Below are 21,533 nucleotides of genomic sequence, written 5' to 3' on the forward strand. Positions count from 1 at the left end.
AATATAGCTACGTCTCTCAGGGGTGTGAAAAACCCACACCCTTGACAGATGTAGATATACCAGCCTAATCCCCAGTGCTAGGTCAAGGGAAGAATTACCTAGCTACTGCCTCTTGGGGAGGTGAATTACCTTCACCGACAGGAGAACCCCAGCACTGCTGATTTACACCAGCCATGATGAACATATGGTCCGTAGCCTCCCGTTTAACTCGGCACTCTCAAAGATTTCAGTAAACAGCTTGGTCAATGTCACTACCGCATTCACTGATCCTCAATTCCAAAATGGCAAGATACGGGACTATGAAAACATCATAAACTAAAACAGAACATTAAAATCATGGAATCCATGGCTCCTCGGACTAAAACTAAGTCACAGCTACAGGCGACCATAACATTACCTAACTCACTGGCTGTTGACCCTTGGAAACCTGAGATCCACACTCTATAAGGACTCCTTTTTATCAGTTTTCATTAACATGCACACATGAGCACTTTCGCTATATGGGTGCTAGAAGGCACGTCAGCATAGTAGTAAATTCCCTGTATTTTCAGTGTATGCTTTAATGAAAAGCTATTACAAAATCATAGAAACATAGGGTTGGAAAGGACCTCGAGAAATCCTAGACCATCCCTGACAGGTGTTTGTCTAACCTGCTTTAAAAACCTCCCATGATAGGGATTTCACAACCTCCCTTGGAAGCCTATTCCAGAGCTTAACTATTGTTACAGTTAGAAATATTTTCCTAATATCTAACCTTGCTGCAGATTAAGCCCATTACTTCTTATCCTACCTTAAGTGGACATGGAGAACAACTGATCACTGTCCTTTTTATAACAGTCCTTATCATATTTGAAGACTATCATTACCACAGATTACCACAGAATATCAGGGTTGGAAGGGACCTCAGGAGATCATCTAGTCCAACCCCCTGCTCAAAGCAGGACCAACCCCCAATTTTTGACCCAGATCCCTAAATGGCCCCCTCAAGGATTGAACTCACAACCCTGGGTTTAGCAGGCCAATGCTCAAACCACTGAGCTATCCCTCCCCCAATCCCATTCCCCTCCCAGTCTTCTTTTCTCAAGACTAAACATGCCCAGGTTTTTTAACCTTTCTTCATAGGTCAGGTTTCCTGAACCTTTTTCATGTTTGTTGCTTTAATTTGATGCACATTCTCTCCATTTTGATACATTCTTCTTACAGTGTAGCACCCAGAACTGCACACAGTACTCCAGCTGAGCCCTCACAAGTGCTGAGTACAGCAGGACAACTACCTCAGGTGTCTTACAGACGACACTGCTGTTAATACACTCCAGGATGACATCAGCCTTTTTTGCCACTGAATCACGCTGACGACTCATATTTGGAATTGGAAGCATTAGATTTTTATGGGTAAACACTGATTTCACTGTATGCAAACAAACTGACGAAGTATTTCCATTGATAATAAGTGAAATTTACATATAGGCAAAGTAAGAAAAATTCCACTTGAGAACTTACTTAAGTCTGATTTAGGACTAAAATTTTGACATACGATGTTGACAATTTGCATTTTAATGGTTTATAAAGTTTTAACTTTTGGTTCTCAACATCTGCTGCAATTAAATAATTATTGTCTGACACCCTCCCCCCCAATAATCTCCCACAACTGCGAAAATTTAAATCAAGTATCATAAAAAATGTTTTAAAATAAACATTGATATTATCCATCAAAATGATAAAAAATTAAAAATCGAATTATGTCAAGCCTATTCATATTCAATTTGTGATCCACTATAACCCCCAGCTCCTTTTCAGCAGTATCTAGCATCCAGTCAGTCATTCCCCATTTTGTAGTTGTGCAATTGATTTTTTCCTTCCTAACTGAAGTATTTTGCACTTGTCTTTATTGAATTCCATCTTGTCGATTTGAGACCCATTTCTCTTATTTGTCAAGGTAATTGTGAATTCTGATCCTGTCCTCCAAAGTGCTAGCAATGCATCCCACCTTGGTGTCATCTGCAAATTTTATAAGCACACTCTCCACTCTTTTATCCAAGCCATTAATGAAAACATTGAATAGTACCGGATCCAGGACCAATGTTGGCTTTGGTCAGATGTTTTCTGCTTTAACCCCAAACTGGAAACCCTACTTACTGTTCTTGGCAGCCTATGGAGAGTCTCCCATGGCCACTAATGATACTTTAGGGAGAACATGAGCCCCTACTTATTTGAAGAGAGCAAAGATGTACCAGAGAAGTTGAGTAGCACTGGCAAACCGTAACAACCTGGTAAAAGGAGGCTCCTTTACCTCGAAAAGGAGTTTTAAAACATGGCTGCATCCAGGGCTAGATTAAAACATAGGCACATGCCTTGGGTCTCCAAGCTTCTGGAGTCACATGATGACATGAGAATCACTGCTTTCATTTTTTAAAAACAAAATGTTTCTAGCCCTTATGATCGTGGAGATAGCCTTGAAACTGTGATCTGAGCCCTGGTGTAGACAGCACTATGTTGGTGGGAGAGCTTCTCTCACTGAAATAGCTACTGCCTCTCGTGGAGGTGGAGTTATTAAGCTGACAGGAGAGCTCTCTCCCATCGGCTTAGAGTGTCTTCACCAGAAGCACTAAAGCGGCACAGCTGCACCACTGCAAGTTGATAGTGTAGACCTGCTGTGAGTTTGGAGACTGTCTGAAACAATGGCTCTGTGAAGTGCGAACTGCCCCTCATCTAAATGAGCTTTTAACTCTGATACCTGGCTGCAATGAGGGATGGGTTGGGGGGGAACATGAGTAAGATATCACCTCAGCAGAGGACTCAAGTTCTTTGTTGCCATCGCCTCACCACTGTTCTTCTGGGGTGGTGGTGGTAGGGGCCTCCACACAAGTCATCTTCTGGGATGGGGACTGAGTTCTCCCTTCTCCAGAACAGACCCTAGCCCAGGAGTTCTCAAACTGGGGGTTGTGATCCCTCAGGGGGTCGTGAGGTTATTACGTGGGGGGGTCGTGAGCAGTCAGCCTCCATCCCCAAACCCTGCTTCGCCTCCAGCATTTATAATAGTGTTAAATATAAATAAGCGTTCTTCATTTATAAAGGTGAGTCACACTCTGAGGCTTGATGTGTGAAAGGGGTCACCAGTACAAAAGTTTGAGAACCACTGCCCTAGCCCATCTGAAGATCAGAGAATGGTGGTCTAGGTAGGGAGCAGGCTGCCCAAAAAGGAGTTATGGTTGGCCCCTGACGCTGCAAATCCAAGGCAGGGCAGGGCCACAGGGAGCCCCATTTGGTATGTGCCCAGGGCCCTGGATTTTCTTAATATGGCCCTGGTCACATCCACCTATCTCAGCTAGCAAGTCAGACCCAAGAACTCTAAATTCTTCACACCACTGCTCTGGATGATTATAGTAACTCAGGCCTCTGGAAAATTCAATCGAATTAGCTGAAGGTATGAATTTAAAGTGGATTAGTTAAACTTCATTAAAACTCTGTGGACACTCACTCAGAGCTTGTCTATACAGGATACTCAGGCCTGGTCTACACTTAAGAATTTATACCAGCATAGCTATATTGGTCAGGGATGCAAAAACCCCAAACCAAAACAAAACCCCAATCACCCCACATCTCCTAGTGATACAGCTATGTCAAACCCCCACCCCTCCAAAAAAAAAAAAACCCCAAACCTTCCGTGTAGACACTGCTACGTGGACAGAAAAGTGCTTCTGCTGATGTAGCTAATGTTGTTCGGGGAGGTGGTATTCCTACAATGGCAGAAAAATTCCCGCTGGGGTATTTAAGTGGCCTTAATTCTGTTCCGAATTTTACTTCTGAATGAGAATAACCACATAGGGGTTTAATGTGATTTAACTATTCCACTTTAAATTTGCACCTCTAGTTAACTGGAATTAATTTCCCTGAGAATTCCCTTGTAGACAAAGGAGGCAGTTTCTCTGAAGTGGAAGCCAAGAAATCTGAGTTCTATTTCCGGTTCCAGTTTCCCCATCTGTAAAATGGGGGCTAATATAAACCTTTGTGCCTTGAGATCTACAGGTGAAAACTGCTGTTTAAGTGCCAAGGCCATTATATATTACAAGAATTCCAATGAAGTCAATGGGACTACTCACCGTGTGTCACCTTTAGTCTTCGCACTCTATTATTATTTTAAGGCTAATATACTACAGTAATAAATTTGATTTGATTACTATTATTGTATATAATCAGTCTGTTCCTGAATGTACCCAGTTTATGCAGGGATGTCACACAATGCAATGTCTAACATCACAGTGAGGTCACAAACTGAGATGTAGAATCTGTGGATAAATTAAGCAAACTGGAGGCCAGAGGGATTAAAGAGGAATCTGCTTCTGTTTACACAGGCATCTCGGCAAACAGTAGGGCTGGGTGAGCAATTCACAATGAATAATTTGTTCAACACATTTTGTTTCTTTTACTGTTCACAGATGGTCCTCAAGCAACTCACAATTTTCTTGAATGTATTTGTTCAAAATCATTCACCAAGTCAAGCCTACAGATAATGCTTGTTCTCAGTGTGATAGTCATAATTTGAGCTGTTTCGGTAGGAAGCAGATTACAATATCATATTTCTTTTCTCTGCCTGGATGAGTTTAACTTGTAGAATGAGGTTTCCTGTGTGTATATTTATGATGCTGACTTTAAAATTATATTTCTGCAAATACTGTCTAATATTCACTTATAATTAACACAAATGTTCCTACTACCAAATTAATTTGCCAAAACATTTGTAGAAAATGCATACAAAAGGGGTGTGAATACAATGAAAGTAAATTCAATTCAAAATTCAGATCAGCAAGGCTAAGACAGGAAATACAGAAATACAGGACAGGTATATCAGTCACACAAATATTCAGGAAAACATACTTGACTGGGCCTGAACTCCACTCATCCCCTTTAACTATGATGCACTGAACCAAAACATTACTCACAGCTTGCCTTAGGCAAGAATTCTGCAAGGCTGAATTAATTAAGCATTCAATTTTACACAGTTTGATTTAAAAGCAAGGCTGCACGTTATAAATGCTCCTACTTCCCGATAATTGGAATGAGAATGCAAGAGGACTGTCACAAACAACATTAACTCCTTTCCTAATTTAAAATGGTGGTTTTATTAACTGGAGATTATCTCTCTGATGATGATCACTGTGCTTCAGGAAAGATTTTACTATGTGTTTTACAATGTGTGCTTTAAAGGTGGAGCCGTCAGCCCTGAGGAAACCTGGGACAACACAACAAAAACACGGTTCCATGCCACAGGCAATGCCGCACAAAATGTTCACACTGCAAGGCAGTCTAAATTCTTGCATGGCATGGGGTTTTTATTACGTTTAACATGGGTGCAATTGTGTTGATTTAATTTTCCACAATTTTTCCAAGGCTTACATTTTTCCTCTGACAATTTATTGTGCATGGATCAAAATATCTAATGGTAATACAAATGAACGACTTTCATGAAATGAAACGAAAACAATATGGTTCACATTCTGCTACATCCACGAAAGGCAAGGGATATACATCACAAATGTAAAATATGTATAAATGAGAGGCAAATCAGACCCTGTATCTTCTTACTTCAGATAGAGGGTGAAGTATCGGGAAGGCAGTGTAGTCTAACGGCTAGGACAAGGGACTGGAAGCTAGGAGACCCAGGTTGGAATTCTGACCTTGCTGAAGTCAGTGACAAAACTGCAGAGGTGCCTTGATTAATCTGACTGGGGTTCATTCTCATATGACTAGGCTAATGTTAACAGTAGTCATGTGGCTAAAAAAATCATCATGCTGTCCGTTCACCTTGTAACTTTCTCCATCTTCCAAACTGGCAAATTCAACCATGGAAGGAAGGCACCTTATTTTGCGGTGTCATTTCATGTTTTGCCACACTTATCCTGTAATCAAGGCCTCTGAAAAAGCCGGTTTATTTGGGAGACATTAACATTACAGTTGAAAGCTGGTGGGGAGGCAGAGAATCAAAACATCACACTACTAAGGAAGAGGCAGGCTTGGGAACAAAATCAGGATTCCCACTCACAGGGCCCCTGCAGATTTGCCATAAAGATGTCTGGGTGCCGTATAGTATTTCGGGATTGATGGGAGTGCCTCACTCTTATGTTCTCCCTTTGTGGTTGGAGCCATAGTGGAATAGCCTGCCTTGTGTGCCCAGGTTTACAAGAAATGAATCAATGCATGTGTGTTTCACTGACCCAGGTAAAAGTAGTTTGGGAAGATATATGGCCAATGGTGGATCAAGCAGACAGCTGAAGACTTTTATCTGCCTTTTCCTGAACAAAGCAAGTTCCTGAGAGACTGATTCAAGAATTAAATGAAAAGATTCACACTGTACTTATAGGATTAAATCCTGAGAAAGAATGAGTGTGAGGTTGACACAGGCCTTAAATAAAACCCTGCGAATGAAACTTCAAACCAGCAGAGCCTTCTGAGTTAATCATAAGCGCAAGATGATTCACAAACTAATGAAGTGGGCCCTGAAAGCCAGAGTAATGTCCAAACTATATCTTGCAGCAAGTTTAAACTCACTGGAAAAGAGAGGAAAACCCTGCCTCAGCAGTGTCTGGGCCTTCTAATAGAAACACTTAGATCTGTCATTGACTGTAGTAGGAGACCTTGTAAAGTATTTTAAACTATGCCTTCTTTTGTGCTAATTTAAGGATTCTCCCCAAACGTATGCAATGGGGCACATACAAACCAAGGGACAATTAACTGCTCTAAGAACGCCTCAAAGATTATTATCTCCCACGTGGTTTAGATGACACGATGTCCCCTTTTTGACCTGCTGTTTAAGTCTCTTTTCACTTTCTCTGGAGATGTAGCAACATTAATGTTAAACCAATAGAGCACAAGAGCCGCAGGCATGTACATTCAGAGCCCAAGTGCCACCCCCCTGCTGACAGATAGACTAAGCAGACTTTCTGCTGCCTGGGTGAATTTTCATGGGGCCAGGGTGTAATCGGAGATTCAAGGTATGCACCAGCACAACCCTTGATAAATCCACATGCAAAAGCAGGACCAGATTGGAGGTATGTGCCATGCATCTGTGGTTAAATCTGTCTGAAAGTATTTCCACTCCACAGCTTGACTCCCATAGTAATTTACAGGTACGCAGTGCTATAATGAAAGAATAGGAAAAGCAGGGAAGGGTAATCTGCCTTTTGCCTAATTTCAAACCTACTGTAATACTTGTGGATTGGAAGCTCAAACTGACTGCTATAAGGTTCAGGTCTTACTTTGACACAAATGGTGAGAAAAACAAATCCACTTTAAAAGACCATCTTGAAAACTGGAATAGAGAGCAGGCAGAGTGAAAAAGAAGACAAAGTGTGAAAAGAAGGCACGTTTTACTATTAGTACTTTGGTGCTTGCAAAAAGGACTGCTTATGGCCCAGTTCTACCACATTGCTCATGTTACCTTACTCCACAAGTATTTCTTGATGTTAGTTGCCAGAATAAAGTCACAAAAACTGCAGTAAGGTATAAAATACCAGTCTGTCTCCTTCTGTCTATGCACATGCATATAGACTGTATTTATGTTTACCCTGATGCACACAGACCTAAATACGCTAAATTTGTCTGCAAGTCTCTTTCCTGGTTAAAATTCCACAGAAAACCAGGCCAAGACAGGATTAGATTAATGCGAACTAGGGGCCTTTTAGTTCCTGCCTACAGTGTCCACACAGGAGAGTGCAGCACAGCAATTGGTGCGCATAGCTATTCATACCCCCAGAGTCCAAAATGCAGGGCAGTGTAGACAAAGCCTAAATGCTGCCTGATTGCTTTTGAAGTTGAGTCTCTCTCTCTGCGCCAGCTCCTTGGGGCTGCTAGAGACCAAGTGCAATGCAGAAATCCCCGGTGTGTGTGTGTGTGTGTGCGTGCGCACATCACTAAAATTGTCCCTGCACTCCACCTCTATCTCCTTTAGCAAGCATTTCCCAACAGCTGATAGACTCTCAGATTGAAGCAGGGGAGGGGGCTGGTTCTCTGTTGGCCTACACCTTGTGTGGTGATTGACATCTGGGCACAATGGGTGTAAAGTGCTACCAAATCAAGAGTGGCCACATTGTGTGTTCACTTTGTATCGGTGAAAAAGACTACAAAAGGTGCAAGGCAATAACCACCAGCTATGTCTGGAAACTATCTACTACTTAGGCCCTGTCTTCAGGGGAAAATTATTTCATCATAACCTAAGGTGTGAATTTAAATAGATATAGTTGTATCGTATACCCGTCCTGTAGGCAATCTTATCTAGGTACCTGTTTTCCATTTAATTTATGTTGCCTGAGAAGGGTTTTAAGATAAAGTGAAAAAAGCCACTGGAATAAGAACATCCATATGTTGGCTCATATCAGTATAACTATATTGTGATACTTTCTTGTGTGGACAAGCATGTAATTGGAAGAGATACATGTCCAGGACCTAACCACTGGAGCTTCAAAAATGGAGGCGGGGTTAATGCTGGGTATACCAAAATTTACACTTCCAAAGAGAACAACCCATTTACACACAAAAACCTGGTAATAATTTTCTGTAACATCTTGGAAACCCTAAGAAAATATGATGCTGTTTAGATTACAAATAATATTTATTTGACTGCAAATATTAACCATGACTCCATGGAGTTTGTCTCTAAGAAACACTACCATGAATGCCTAAGAGCCATTTCAGCACTGCCAACATTTATACTCGCTTCTTTTTACTCCTGCAGGGAAATATCTACACTATCAAAGGATTAGAAAGGAGGAAAAAATGCACTGACCTTCTAATGCTATGTATTCTTAGGAATTTATTTGAAATGCTTTAAATTATTGCTTGTCTCTAACTTGCTAAACCAGCCAGTGATTTACGGACTTTATTTATGTGCACGTACAGAGTACTTTTAGATCTACCAGCAAAAACTAAATTCAAAACTGAGTTAAATTCAGAAATATATGCTCAGAGCCCCAGACTCTTAGCTTTATGTGGAGGGAGTATTCTGCACATACAGTTTTACAGCTTTCTAATCTTCTTTTCATGCTCCCTGAAAATCCACTGCTCATCCTCGTTTGCTAGAAACCTCCTCTAAACCATCATCGATAGACACCAAAAGCCTCTTTTAATTGCTGACACTCTTGGTATCTGTGCTTAAATAACTGCCCTTTCCAGCAGGAGGTGAACAGGGGCATTCAGGGCATATTTCACAACTTCATGTCGAGTTCAGCTGTGCAATTCTAATCCTGGGTCTGCCACTGACTCACTGTCTGGCTTTGGGAAAGTCCTATGCTCCTATCTGCTTCCTCGCATGGAGCAGAGCAGCTATGGGCCTGGGTGCTGGTGAGGTGGGAGGAAACTACTCCATGACATGCTCCGGTGCTGCTGCAGACTGCAGGCACTGCGGCACTGGGCTGGGGTTGGATGATTGGTATCCTGCTGGACTGTCCTCTCAAAGCTAATGCTGAGGAAACCAAAGGAAACAACTGCAGGCAGAGGGACGGATTCTGGAAGCCTTACGCGCACACAGTCCTCTGAAGTCAATGGGACTTTCCTGCAAGTGTAGCTTTGGGCTGCTGCAGGCCATGTCGGGTCCAGGTCTGGGCACCTGAACTGAGAGCAGGGTGCCTGTCTTTCCTGTGGTCTCAATGATCCCCTGCTGAGCCCAGAAGGCATGGAGGAGGATGCAGAGGGGATAAGAGCCAGAACTGAGTGGGGGGGGGGAGAGGAGGGGAGGATGGAGGGAAGAGGTTAGATGGGCACAAGGAGCTGGTGGGAGGGGACTGGAGGCTGGCAATGGTGTGTGTGGCGGGAAGGGAAATGGGGTCTGAGAAGTGATATGTGGAGAGACTGGGGCTGGGTAGGTAAATGGGGCAGAGGAGAGCCGGGAGCCAAAAGGTGGGGGGCGGGGCAGACTGAGATCAGATGACGAGCTAAGGGGGCTGGAGCTGACTGGGCAAAGACACTGGAACTGAGAACCAGTGGGGTGGAGTGGAGACAGATCTGATGAGGAGCCAGGACATGGGGGGAGAACTGGGACCGGTTGCGCAATGAGACTGAGACAAGGAGTACTGGGGGGTTTGGGGAGAGGATTGGAGATGGCGAGTGGGACTGGGAGCTAGTGGGGATGGGGAATGTGGGTGGGAGGGAAGGAACGACTGGAGGCCAGGGTGGCAGGAGAGAGACAGATTGGATGAGGAGTCAAGAATGGGGACTGGGCCAGAGACAGGGAATCCTGAAATGCGAGACTAGGACTTCCTGGATGAAGAGACTGGGATGAAAAGCCTGAGGCGAGGAAAAGAGAGGACGGAGACAGGGACAGGTTGGAAGGGATGGACTGAAGAGTCTGTGCTACTGGAGAACACTCTCCTGCAGGACCTGACTTGAGTCTCACCATTCCTCTACTTTTAGCGAAACTCTGTGAAATCTACTGGCAAAGTGGGTGTCCCACACCCTCTTGTGCTGATCCACATGGTAGAATTCTACTTCTATCAGTTACTCCATCAGCTCAGGTGGATCTAAAGGATCCAGCCCTGCTGATGGGTGTCAGTATCATGCCTCATGATGAAAATTATTTTTCAGGTTGCGGGGCAAATACACAAATGAACTACATTAGAAAACATTCTTGAGGTTGCAAAATCAAACACTAGAATGTTAAGTGCCAGAATTAAGGTTTCCTATGCAACCTTAATTCAGTCTCTTTCTGCAGACCCATTATAATAGTGTTTAATTATATGAACACATACTTTTTCCCCACAGATCCCTGCATCACTCACTGCACAGGATGGACCTGCTGTGAGGAAGAATCAGGGCTGTGTAGCAAAAGAGGCTGCTGTCTGTAAAACCACTGTGTCATTTGTTAGAGAAGTTGACAGTGCAGCGAGCGAGGCAGGTGACTGCTGGAAGAGAAAGGGTGGTCTCGTGGTTAAGACAGTTGAGTTTTGCCCTGGAGAACTGGATTCTATCCCACAGAGTTCCTACGTGATACTAGTCATTTCACTTAAACCAAACTTTTCACAGGCTGTCACTAATTGTGAGTTCCTCATTTGCTGAGTGCCCAACTTGAGATCCTTGGCATCTGTCTGACAATGCAGAAGTGCTGAGCGTTCACAGGTGAATTTGAAGTCAATGGGAGCTGTGCTTTAAACATATCAAGTGCTATACAATGCTAGAGAGCACTGAAATGTTAGGGCCTAGGCATCTCAAATTGGCACCCAAAATTAGTGGGTATTTTTTTACCATAATCTCTTTTTGTCTTGGTTCCCCATTTGTAAAACAGGGATAATAATATCCCCTTCACCTCATCGGGCGAGGCTGCACGGCAATAATTTATGAATACTGTATGCTGACCTAGCTATTGGGATGTTTATTGTATGGTGTGGGATGTTTATTGTAGGAATGTGTTGGTTTAGGTCAAAGCAAGCTGCTGGGAAAACAAACAGGAAGCATAACAGCTTGAAGACAGTCACTCCTCTGCCAACACTTGGCGAGAATGTCTCCTGTATTGTCCCTGGTGATGTTCTACCTCTGTCCCCCGCTAAGCTCACTGGACCAGTCTGTCAAGGGGGTAGAGGGTTCAAACTTGTGAACACGGACCACAATTAAATTTAAACAGACAAGCAAGGGAGAGCCAGTAAAGTGAAACAGACAGACACCCAGAACTAGGTTGCGGGGTGACCAGGAAAGTGAGGCCTGACTAGGATCTTTACCAAGAATAGGTAAAATATTAATTGATCGACCTTTGGTTGTTTTAAAACCCTTTTTCTTCTACTATGCTTTATTCCTGCTGTTAAGATTAAACAGTACCTTGGGTTTTAGAAGGCTGTCTGGAAACTGTATTCACCATGTGTCACAGAATCCCAAAGGGAAGAACTCCAGATGCCAAACCCAGTAAGATCTGCTTGCAAAACCATGGTCCATCCCATGTGCCTGGTCTAAGAGTGAAAGAATCATGTGCTTTCACCCCAGGAGAGGTATAAGGCACAAGGCCTAACACTGAAGCGGGTGCACTCAGAGAGACCAAAGTGGGAACAGAGGTGCAGCTAGCCCTGGAGCCATGATATAGCAGTGTAGTGAAAATAAATTAATTCGTGTTTGCGATGAACGCCATGGAAATGCCAGTGACAAAATTATTAACTCTGTCTTCAGAGGACAGTTTGACTAGTATGCATTAAATAAGGCTCGGGGCAACACACTGAACAAGCAGGAGGAAAAAAATATATGGAATAACTGCTCATTAAGTGAGCACCATCCATTCTGTGCACTGAATGAGGCAGGGGTCATGTGGAAAAAACAGCATGCGACCATGTCATTAAAGACTATATCATAATATAAAAGCGGGGAGGGGGAGAATCTTAATGGGGTGTGTGTGTGTTCGTGTTCAAGACTTTTACTTATATTAAGAATTTGGGCCAGATCATCTGTCTGGAAACTGCGCGCAGAGAATTCTGCCCTTTTTGGGTGGGGCTGAGCCATCCCTGTGGCACTGTTTCTCTGTAGGTGGAGGGCAGGCAGGCTTTGGCAAAAGGGAGGTAAATGTCTCTCCCGCAAAGCCTGCAGAAAACTAGTCAACCTCTGTGCTAGAAGTGCCCCCTTCTGGGTTCCAACAGAACTGTGCGACCAGGAAGCCAGAGGGAGGGGTGCATAGGGTGTCTTTATGCAGAATGCTCTCCCAGGCCCAGCTGATAACCTGTCACTCTCATTCTTGGGATGTGTGTTTCCTGGGAATAGAACTGTCTTTTCATCAGCCACCCCCAACCCTGCTCATTCCATGAGGGTGAGTGGGCAAATCCCACAGCGCCTGATGGAACTAACTGGTCATGAAGAAATGGTGGTGTCTGTTCCTGGCATTGACGCACCACTTCCAGTGGAAAATCCCACAGGAGGATGAGGAAATATGGCCTTTTGATTGCACACATTGCTTGACTTCCTATGTTCTGAAGCTGATTTGGGTGGTTGGGGTGGAGAGTAGGTTATTGACGGCAGCTATAGCCATATTATGACAGATCATCCTGGATCCCAGCTTCCTGCCGACACAGACCAAAGAGGGAGATATTCCACCTTCAGTCTATTTCAAGGACAGCTTTTCCTTCATTTGTTGCATTAAATGTCCTACCAGGTCACCTCAAACTGTGAGACACTCGTCCTTTAAAACAGCACTTTTTACTGGCTTCATTTCTGCAAAGAGCTTGAGATTTCCATCTAGACTGTGGCTGATATATAGACGGAGGACATGCACGGAGGGGATTTATCGCTCCTGTAAATCCTCTGGGAAGCTCTTTGAATTGCATATAAAGCACAGTGAGTAATTTCATGCCAGGCAGTTTCTAGAGATTTGTGGGGCGCGGTGCAAAGATGTCCTTTTGATAGTGTTTTCAAGGAACAGACGTTGGATGTTTCCCACACTCAATTTATAAGACCTCTTATACATTGTTACAGGACACAGACTACTTTGCAGAGGATGCTTCAGATCTTCTGCAATAAACGTTTGTGAGAGCATCTAATGTCCACAGTTTATTAATACTTGTTCCTAGAATATTAAAAATTGAAGTTCTTCCAAGTTCACACTGTCTGCTACAGGTTTTAGGGTTTAGAGTTCAATGCAGAGCAGGTGAATCTTGCATATAGCAGCACCCCATTAGGTCAGCACTCTGCTCTGGTCTCCCCACTTTATGTATTTATTTACTGCAGCAAGAAAGGGGAAAATGGAACAGAACAAGAGGCACAGAGTGAAAGAAACACGGGTGCTGTTAAATGACGTCAGAGGAAAATGTTACTGCTATTTATGTAACCGTGCACATGAATTTAAAGAGCAAAAAAGACAGTCAGTGTTTCCAATGAGATACCATATCCCACACCTCTGTTATGGTCCTGGGCAGTCACTTAAAGACACCATGACTGTCCCCCAAGAAATCCAATCTTCTAATGATAGGAAGTCACTGGAGCTACTCGTGGTAAGCATTATGCCTGGAGTTCAAAATAAACGTCCTGAAACTTCCAAAACAGTAAAACTAAGGAAGACTTGCCTTGGTTCTGCTGATATTTCTCAGGTACAAAATAGCAGCAAAATAATACTGAGAAAGAACTGGAGGGAGTGGTGGGTGGAAATGTCCAGCCCTTCTTTATCCATTATAAAGAAGCAAAAGAGGGCAAAAGCCCAACCAAAAAAATTTCCTTTGCTGCTGACCTTTAAAGTGAGAAGATAAAAGTATCCAGGAGGAGTTCAGCTGAGGTGGGTAGAGTCGAGGCAGTGGCAGACATGGGCAATACTGAAAAGGTGGCAATAGGGAGATATGCAATTATGAGAGACAATGAAAATAATACTTGGCCCTTCTGAAGCACGTTCCATCAAAGCACTGTACAAACTTTAAGCTCATTAATTAGCCCTCATATGTGGGAAAGAAAGAACCGCAATGATAATATTGTGGACAGTGCAGGCAAAAGGAAGATTTGACAGGTATTTGGAAGTGTTGGTGACTCACTTATTAGAGTAACATCAATGGCACCATTCATTAACATTAATGACACCCATGGAAACACAATCAGTTTACTAAACAGGGATTGTGTGTGAATAATGTATAGCGGGGACATGAGTACACTTCAGTTCCAATTCAAGGGGGTACAGTAAAGTGTTTCAAAGACATATATGGTGACAGCACGTGATCCACAGCCCTGAGTTCTGTGGGACCATGACTCATTGCACAAGATATTAAATTAACCCATTTTTACTGCACAGCATCGATCCAGCACGCCAATAACTGTACTTTATGGCTCTTGGTCACTTTATTAAGTTCAGCTTATGAAGATTTTTTTTAAAGTGCACCCAAGGAATTCAGGAGCACAAAATCCCATGATTTTCAATGGAACACCCGTGTTCCTAAGTCCTGTAGGCACTTTGGGAAAATCCCACTTGTAATATCTCCCCGGCCCCTCTCTCTTTTTTTTTTTTTTCTTTAACTATTTTAGGTGAATTTAGTGCTGGTGGAAAGATGTTGTGCTGACAGCTCTGAATAATGAAATCCTCTGTTCACCAGCAGAATGGGCACAGAAGAGGTGCAAGCTTCCCCCTGCACTGACCCTTGCCAGCATGTCTCAGCCCTCCCTCGGAGAAACAACTTCTGCTGCCCTGATGGTTGCTTTGTGCACACATTCCATCCTCGACCTCTCTCTGCTGAGAACGCCCACAAAGGCAACATACCCCATTACCACTCACCTCCCTTAGGCTATAGTTTTGTATAAAATTATGTCAAAGACAACTCCAGATATTCATTCATAAAAACAAGATATTAAAATGCATGTTAGTGAGTCATTCGCAATAACTGCCAAATGGACAGCTAGAGCACGCTGGATCTATCCGTGGCACACTGCAGTCCCTCAGCTCCTTTACAGTGCTTTAATTTTACCTCCTGTTTCTCCTGAGAGGCTGTTGCAAGGGAGTCATGACAACGACAACACAGCGGTTCTTAGCTATCACTGTAACAGTGCACACATCATGGCCATTTAAGATGCTGCTAAACTACAGCATTTAAACCACATTTCTTCTCTTTCCTCTCTGAGCAAGCTCTCCTCTGTTTTGCACGAACAAGACGGTTTTGGTACCATGTATTTTTATAAGCACCATAAAAGGAACTGTGTTTTAGATTCAGACCTTATGCAGGTGAGGAGATTTCTGAGTTAACCCATGATGCGAATGAATAACATCAGTACTGCCATGTTAAAATAATCCAATCCTGCTAATCTTATTCTAGAATACTGTTCTACTGACTGCAATGGGATTAGTCATGGAAAAATTGCTTGCATGAAGAAGGATTTTCAGGATCAGGCTCTTACTTTTCCAGACTTCAGAAAGAAATAAAAATCAACATAATCTATTTCAACTATGTCTAGCTTCTGTAGCCAAACCTAAGGTGTTAGTATATAGCTACTGCTATCACGTACAGTGTTAGACTTTGGGTTAGGACACTGAGAAGCTAATTGTCCATAATGGCTCTACCTGAGCTCAGCTGGGACTGGTTCAGAGTCTCTGTAACACATGCAGAACCTGGCTTTACACTAGCCATCTCCAAATCTGCATGCAATTTGGGGAGGGGGGGAAGGGGTATAGAGAGGGACAAGGCAAGAGAAAGAACAAACATGGTTAATTTAAAAAAAAGCTAATGGAACAAACTCTAGGAGACTAACTATTTCATTTGCAGAGAGAGTATTAACAGAATGAACATGTCAAAAGTCTGGGTTCTGATCTGATGTGCTCTGAGGCACAGATTCTACATATTTATGAGGGTGAAACTAGATGTAGGCAGCCTACCCACAAGCCTAACCTTTGAAAAGAACTGGGCTATCTGCAACCACATGTAAATAGGATTGTTGTCAGCAGGTTCCTAGCACTGGTGTATAAGGATTTTGATAATGGCAGTGCTAGAACCTTGCTAGTACCGGTGGTGTTGTGGCTGCAGCTTGCGCAGTCCCGGTGTCAGGCGTAGTCAGGACCCAAAAGATATAGGGCCACATTTTCAGAGGTGCTCAGCTCCGGCTGAAGTCAATGGGAGCCATGAATGCTCAGCAAATCTTAAAATTAGGCTCATGCACTATAAACCTTTCCTCCTAGATGAACATGCATCTCCTTCTAACTCTAAAGAAAGCTACATGAGCAGAAAAACAAAGAAGGGAGATACCCACCCCCTAACACTGGCAAAGTCTGGGGGGAGGAGGGAAACCTCTATTAAAAAATAATACACACACAAAGTCTTCCTAAATTATTAGAAACAGGAGATGTTTAACTGGGGCCCTTTGATATAGGGAAATATTACAAACAAGAACCGCCGGTGTAGAGCACAGATGAATACTTAAGCATGTCAATGAAGTCTCACATGGTATGTACTGGCGTTCCATGTACTGTGGCAGCCAAATTTGTAATCTATTTGCTTCATTTGTATTACTCAGAAAGGGACATGGCTGCCAAAAGAAATTAATTTCACATGAAAAACAAGTAAAACCACTAATAAGCTTTATACCTTTGAGCAGAAATATGATACTTGATTCAGTGTTTGAACTCTTCCCTCTAACGAAACTGTTTTAAAGCAGAGTGAGTCTGAGTGTTGACCTTTCAGGTTGCATTAAGTAACCAGAGAGGTAGCCACTCTTTTTTTCAGGTTACAAAAGGAAAAAAAAACACATCATCTGAGGTTAACTGCTGCTGAACCCTAGAAAGAATGGCATTTCTGGAGGGATCAAGGTTTACTTCTTTCCCACAAAGTTTCTCTGTACAAGAAGAAACGAAGAAGATTCTTTCTCTCTCTGTTTTTTCCACACATCCAAAAAAACTCAAAACCGAAACCCCTCTTGGTTCTCACTAGTACTCATTATCCTCACTGCAAAATTTGTTTACATTGTATGTCAATAATATGGCTTCTTGTGTCAATCGACTTTACCCTCTTTCACAGAGTCTCTGCCCCAATATCAATACCCTCAGGCTCTTTGCTTTGTCACTGAGAGTTGGGATGACAAAGAAAACAGCTCCTTTATGATTAAGGACACTGCTGGCAATATTTAAAGAAGGAAAGCTTTCCCCTATTGCATGACCCTATCGGAGACACAAGCAGGCACTGCTCTGTTGCTCTCTTTCATGGCCTCATGGGTGGCCAGTATCCTTCTGCCAAGTCTGTAAGCCCCCACTGCCTCACTGCGGGCATTCATCAAAGAAGCTCCTCACAACTGATAGGAGTGCTGTCAAATGACACTTCCTTCCATCCAGAGATATCTCTGCAATGGTCCCCAAATCCCGGCTGATCCACATAGAAAGATATTCCCATTCCCCACCATGCAGTGCAAAGCACCATCTTTAGATCAATTTGCTGGGAAGGGTGGGGCAAGGAGATGGGGACTTTTTAAATAATCATTTTGTTTAAAAGTTTATACTTTGATTTATGGAAACCCAAGAATAAAAAAGCATCTTACAATGGGGGATGTACAAGGGAGGCTCAACATGTATCAGGCTTCCACCTTTAAGATCTTAAATTTCTGACAAGGGGATATAATTTTACTGTCACTGGACTGATTATTATTTGTGTTGCATCAGAGTCTAGAGGCCCCAACCAAAATCAGAGGCCCGCTGTACTGGGCACTAAAAGAATACTGCTCCCAGGTCACCTCACAGAGTCATTCTGGGGCTGGGGAGTGCCTAGTACTAATAAAATTATCTACCCACTTTTAAGAAAATCAGCTTAATTATTTTTCTCCTGAAGATTGTTTTAAAATATATAATGTGCTGTCCACGCTATATTTAGTTCTCTTCCATCTCCCAACTCTTTAGCCTGTCTTTCTTCCAGCTGACACCCTCATTTTGTTTGCACGGGGGTTATGAAGGTGTTTTCTTCATCTTTGATCATGGTTTTAATGCCATATAGTGACCCTAGCATATTTGGCAGAAGAGGGTTAGAATTATCATTGTCTTTGTTTCCCAGCTGCATTTGTTTTATGTTTAAAGATCTTAAAGGCACACATTGCAATACAGTCTGGCTTTGGCTTCCTTGAACATCCCTCAAAGCATTGCAGCTACTGACTTGCATGTATGCAAAAACGAAAGAGAGAAAAAAGGAATAAATGAAAACGTACAAGGGGGGAAGTAGCTCCAAGACGCTGGACGGGCTCCGTGGGCAGGGGATACTGGGAAGGTACAATTAAAAAAAAAAAAGAAAGAAAGAAATGGTTAAAACATGCACCCATTCAAAATGGGTCAATTTCAATTCAAGCGTGGCTAGACTGCAAACAGTGCCATTTTCTTGCAAACCCACATATGGACCTAATCAATCCTTCAAGGTGCTGGAAACCTTCTGAGAGGTGCGGAATGCCCTAAACCCCACTAAAATCAACCAGGAGTTCAAGGGACTCAGCACCTAACAAGGGGCCTGATTCAGAAAAGCACCTGAGCGTATGTTTTAACCTTTATCTCATCCCTGCTGAGCAACACACTTGAACACATGATTTAGTCCCATTATCTCAATGAGATGTAAGCATGTGGTTACGGTCACGCGTGTGCTTTGTTGAATCAGAGCCAAGTATGGGAGCTGTATCACCTCTATAAAGATGGACAATTCCAACCAGGAAAGAAATCACCTCCAGAGTTTGCAATATTACATTTACAAAAATAATATACTTCTCTACCTGACTGGGTCCCCTTTTACATTTTATTTTGCTTCATTTCTAATGGCGCTCAGGCAAAAAGCTGCTTTAACTTACTTCTCAGTCTGTGCATGATGGCCCGCAAAGATGTGAAGGAAAGTGCAGGGCTTTGACAACAGGGTTACTCTATTAACTCACTGCAGAATAGCAAGGAGAGTGTATTTGATGTGTCAGCCTGAAGGGCTGGTTTGCTTTTATAATTAATTTTAACAACCAAATGCCAATAAGAATCCAGAAGTAATTTTACACCAGATTAGAACACTTTAAATCTGGGTCCTAAACAAGTTGACTTTGTCCTGTTAAAGTCTTATTATGAGCACTCAACCTGATGGGCTGACTGACAGGTGGTGCCCATAACACCTGAGACATACACATGGAAGATGCTTTGCAAAAAAAAAAAAAATCATTTAACAACAAGATGCATGTGTAGAAGAGGGTCCCCCAGTCCTGCAAGGTGTTGACCACCTGCAGCACCTATTAAATTCAAGGGGAGCTGAGATTACGTAACATCTCGTAGAACTGGTGTCTAAGTTTGTCAATATTACAAGAACATTTTCAGGCTACTGCACAGAGAACTACATGCATCAGCCTCAGGCACATTAGTGCATTTCGCTCCTTTCCAGCAGCACACTGAAAGTGTAGCCTCAAGCTGGCTCACTAAAATTCCAATTCAATTTAGATTTAACAGGAAAGTTATACATTAAAAACTCAATAATTAATTATTTTTAAATCATCGCTGAGGATTAACAAAAATGGTACTACATTTAATTATACATGTTTTAACAATCAATTTGTATTTTGTCTAGAGTAACTGCCAGCTAGAATCTATTTCCAATGGGCATTAACCAGTGCTAACTGGTCTGCTAAAATACAGGATCTGCATTACTGAATCTATGCTGTTTTCTCCCTTCATCTGCATATTCCAGTACATCTTAAACAAAACACTTTGTCCTTGTCTCCAGAGTTTACAACTATCTTATTTTAATGCAGGTTCAACTTCTTCAGCGTTTGTTTTGTTAGCAACCATCTCTTAAACAATTGGTGCAACTCAGTTTTACATCTTTGCATTTAAAATGATGGATTCGTTTTCAATACTCAATTCGTACCACAGACCTGGATTTTAAACACCTCTGAAGTTCAGTGGGTTATTTGAATCTGGAGTTTTGATTCATCGTCATTATTATGTTAAAAATATTTATTTGTGGTTAACAACTTGCAACACATGTATTAAAATATTAGCTAATCCTCATTAAGGCTTAACACCATATATATAAGTATAATACATATTATATATATGGTGTTAAGCTTTAATGAGGATTTGCTAGTATATATGTGCATATAGATAGTAGATAAGTAAATGTACCTGTTAAATCTAAAAAAACCGAATTCCTTGGTCATAAACAAGGCTGATATTCGGGTTAGTGGTGGCACAGCCCCATTGGAGTTTTAAAGAGTTCGGCGCTTTGAAAGAGTAATGAGTGAGAGAGAGATGTCCCGCACCAACCCACCCCTTCTCCGCTACGCTCAGAACTTCATGCCGTCAACTGCTTATGTTTATGCTTTGTTTTCATATTGGCACTAATCTCTCCCAATTTAAGAGGTGACATATGTTCAAACACCTTCCAACAAACTATCAAGCCAAAGTATTTCTGAGACAAGATTTGGTAAGCAAGGCTTTATGCAGGATAAGACACACAATAACAAGTTACATGTTAACAAGCAAGACATACAACGAGTTCATGCATGAGGATAAGCATGATACCCTTTTTTAAATGGCATTCAACTACCATAACGGATATTCAAAGGTTAATGACCAAAGATGACACATAAAAAGAGATGATGCCTAAAATCATTATAATGAAAAACTGACAAACTGAGAAGATATGAACAAATGCACATCCTGTTCCCAGACAACACCTACCAGAGATGAACAATACTGGATGAAAGGAGTAAGAAACACTTGAAAGGCACTTCCAAACATTCCACTTTGAGGAAAAACACTGATGGTTTCCCCTCAGCTAAGCAGCAGGCTGAAAGTTCAAAAGGCTCACATCTCACCAGAAAGAATAGTAGTATCTGGAATGTGTGTGTCATCTGTCATCTCCAAGTGTCCCAAAACTCTTTAAAAACCATACAGCCAGGCACTACTTCCATCTACGGTACCACTCAAGTTCAGTCACCTCTGGGGTGGGAATTACTCATTGTCAAACAGTGCATAGTAACACTACATAATAATTTGGGACAGGAAGTGAAGATTAGAATTCCATTGCCAAATGAAATGGAATTGAAGAAGGTAAATTACAGTTACTCAAACAAATGGGAATTTGGCCAGCACACTCTTGCTCTGTACTATGGAGTTTTTAACA

General features: G+C 42.3%; 1 protein-coding gene across 1 annotated transcript in view; it reads right to left on the minus strand.

The window, feature by feature from the left end:
- The window catches only part of ARHGAP32 (Rho GTPase activating protein 32), a 404,315-nt gene that overhangs the window by 70,136 nt on the left and 312,646 nt on the right, over positions 1–21,533 (minus strand). Inside the window, exons 11-12 of the mRNA XM_084612034.1 lie at positions 18,601–18,651; positions 15,983–16,057 (exon numbers count right to left, since the gene is read on the minus strand). Coding sequence (XP_084468160.1) covers positions 15,983–16,057; positions 18,601–18,651 — 126 coding nt within the window. The remainder of the gene's footprint in view (positions 1–15,982; positions 16,058–18,600; positions 18,652–21,533) is intronic.

Source organism: Lepidochelys olivacea, assembly GCF_965140295.1.
Source record: "Lepidochelys olivacea isolate rLepOli2 genome assembly, chromosome: 22".
Classification (NCBI taxonomy): Eukaryota; Metazoa; Chordata; order Testudines; family Cheloniidae; genus Lepidochelys; species Lepidochelys olivacea.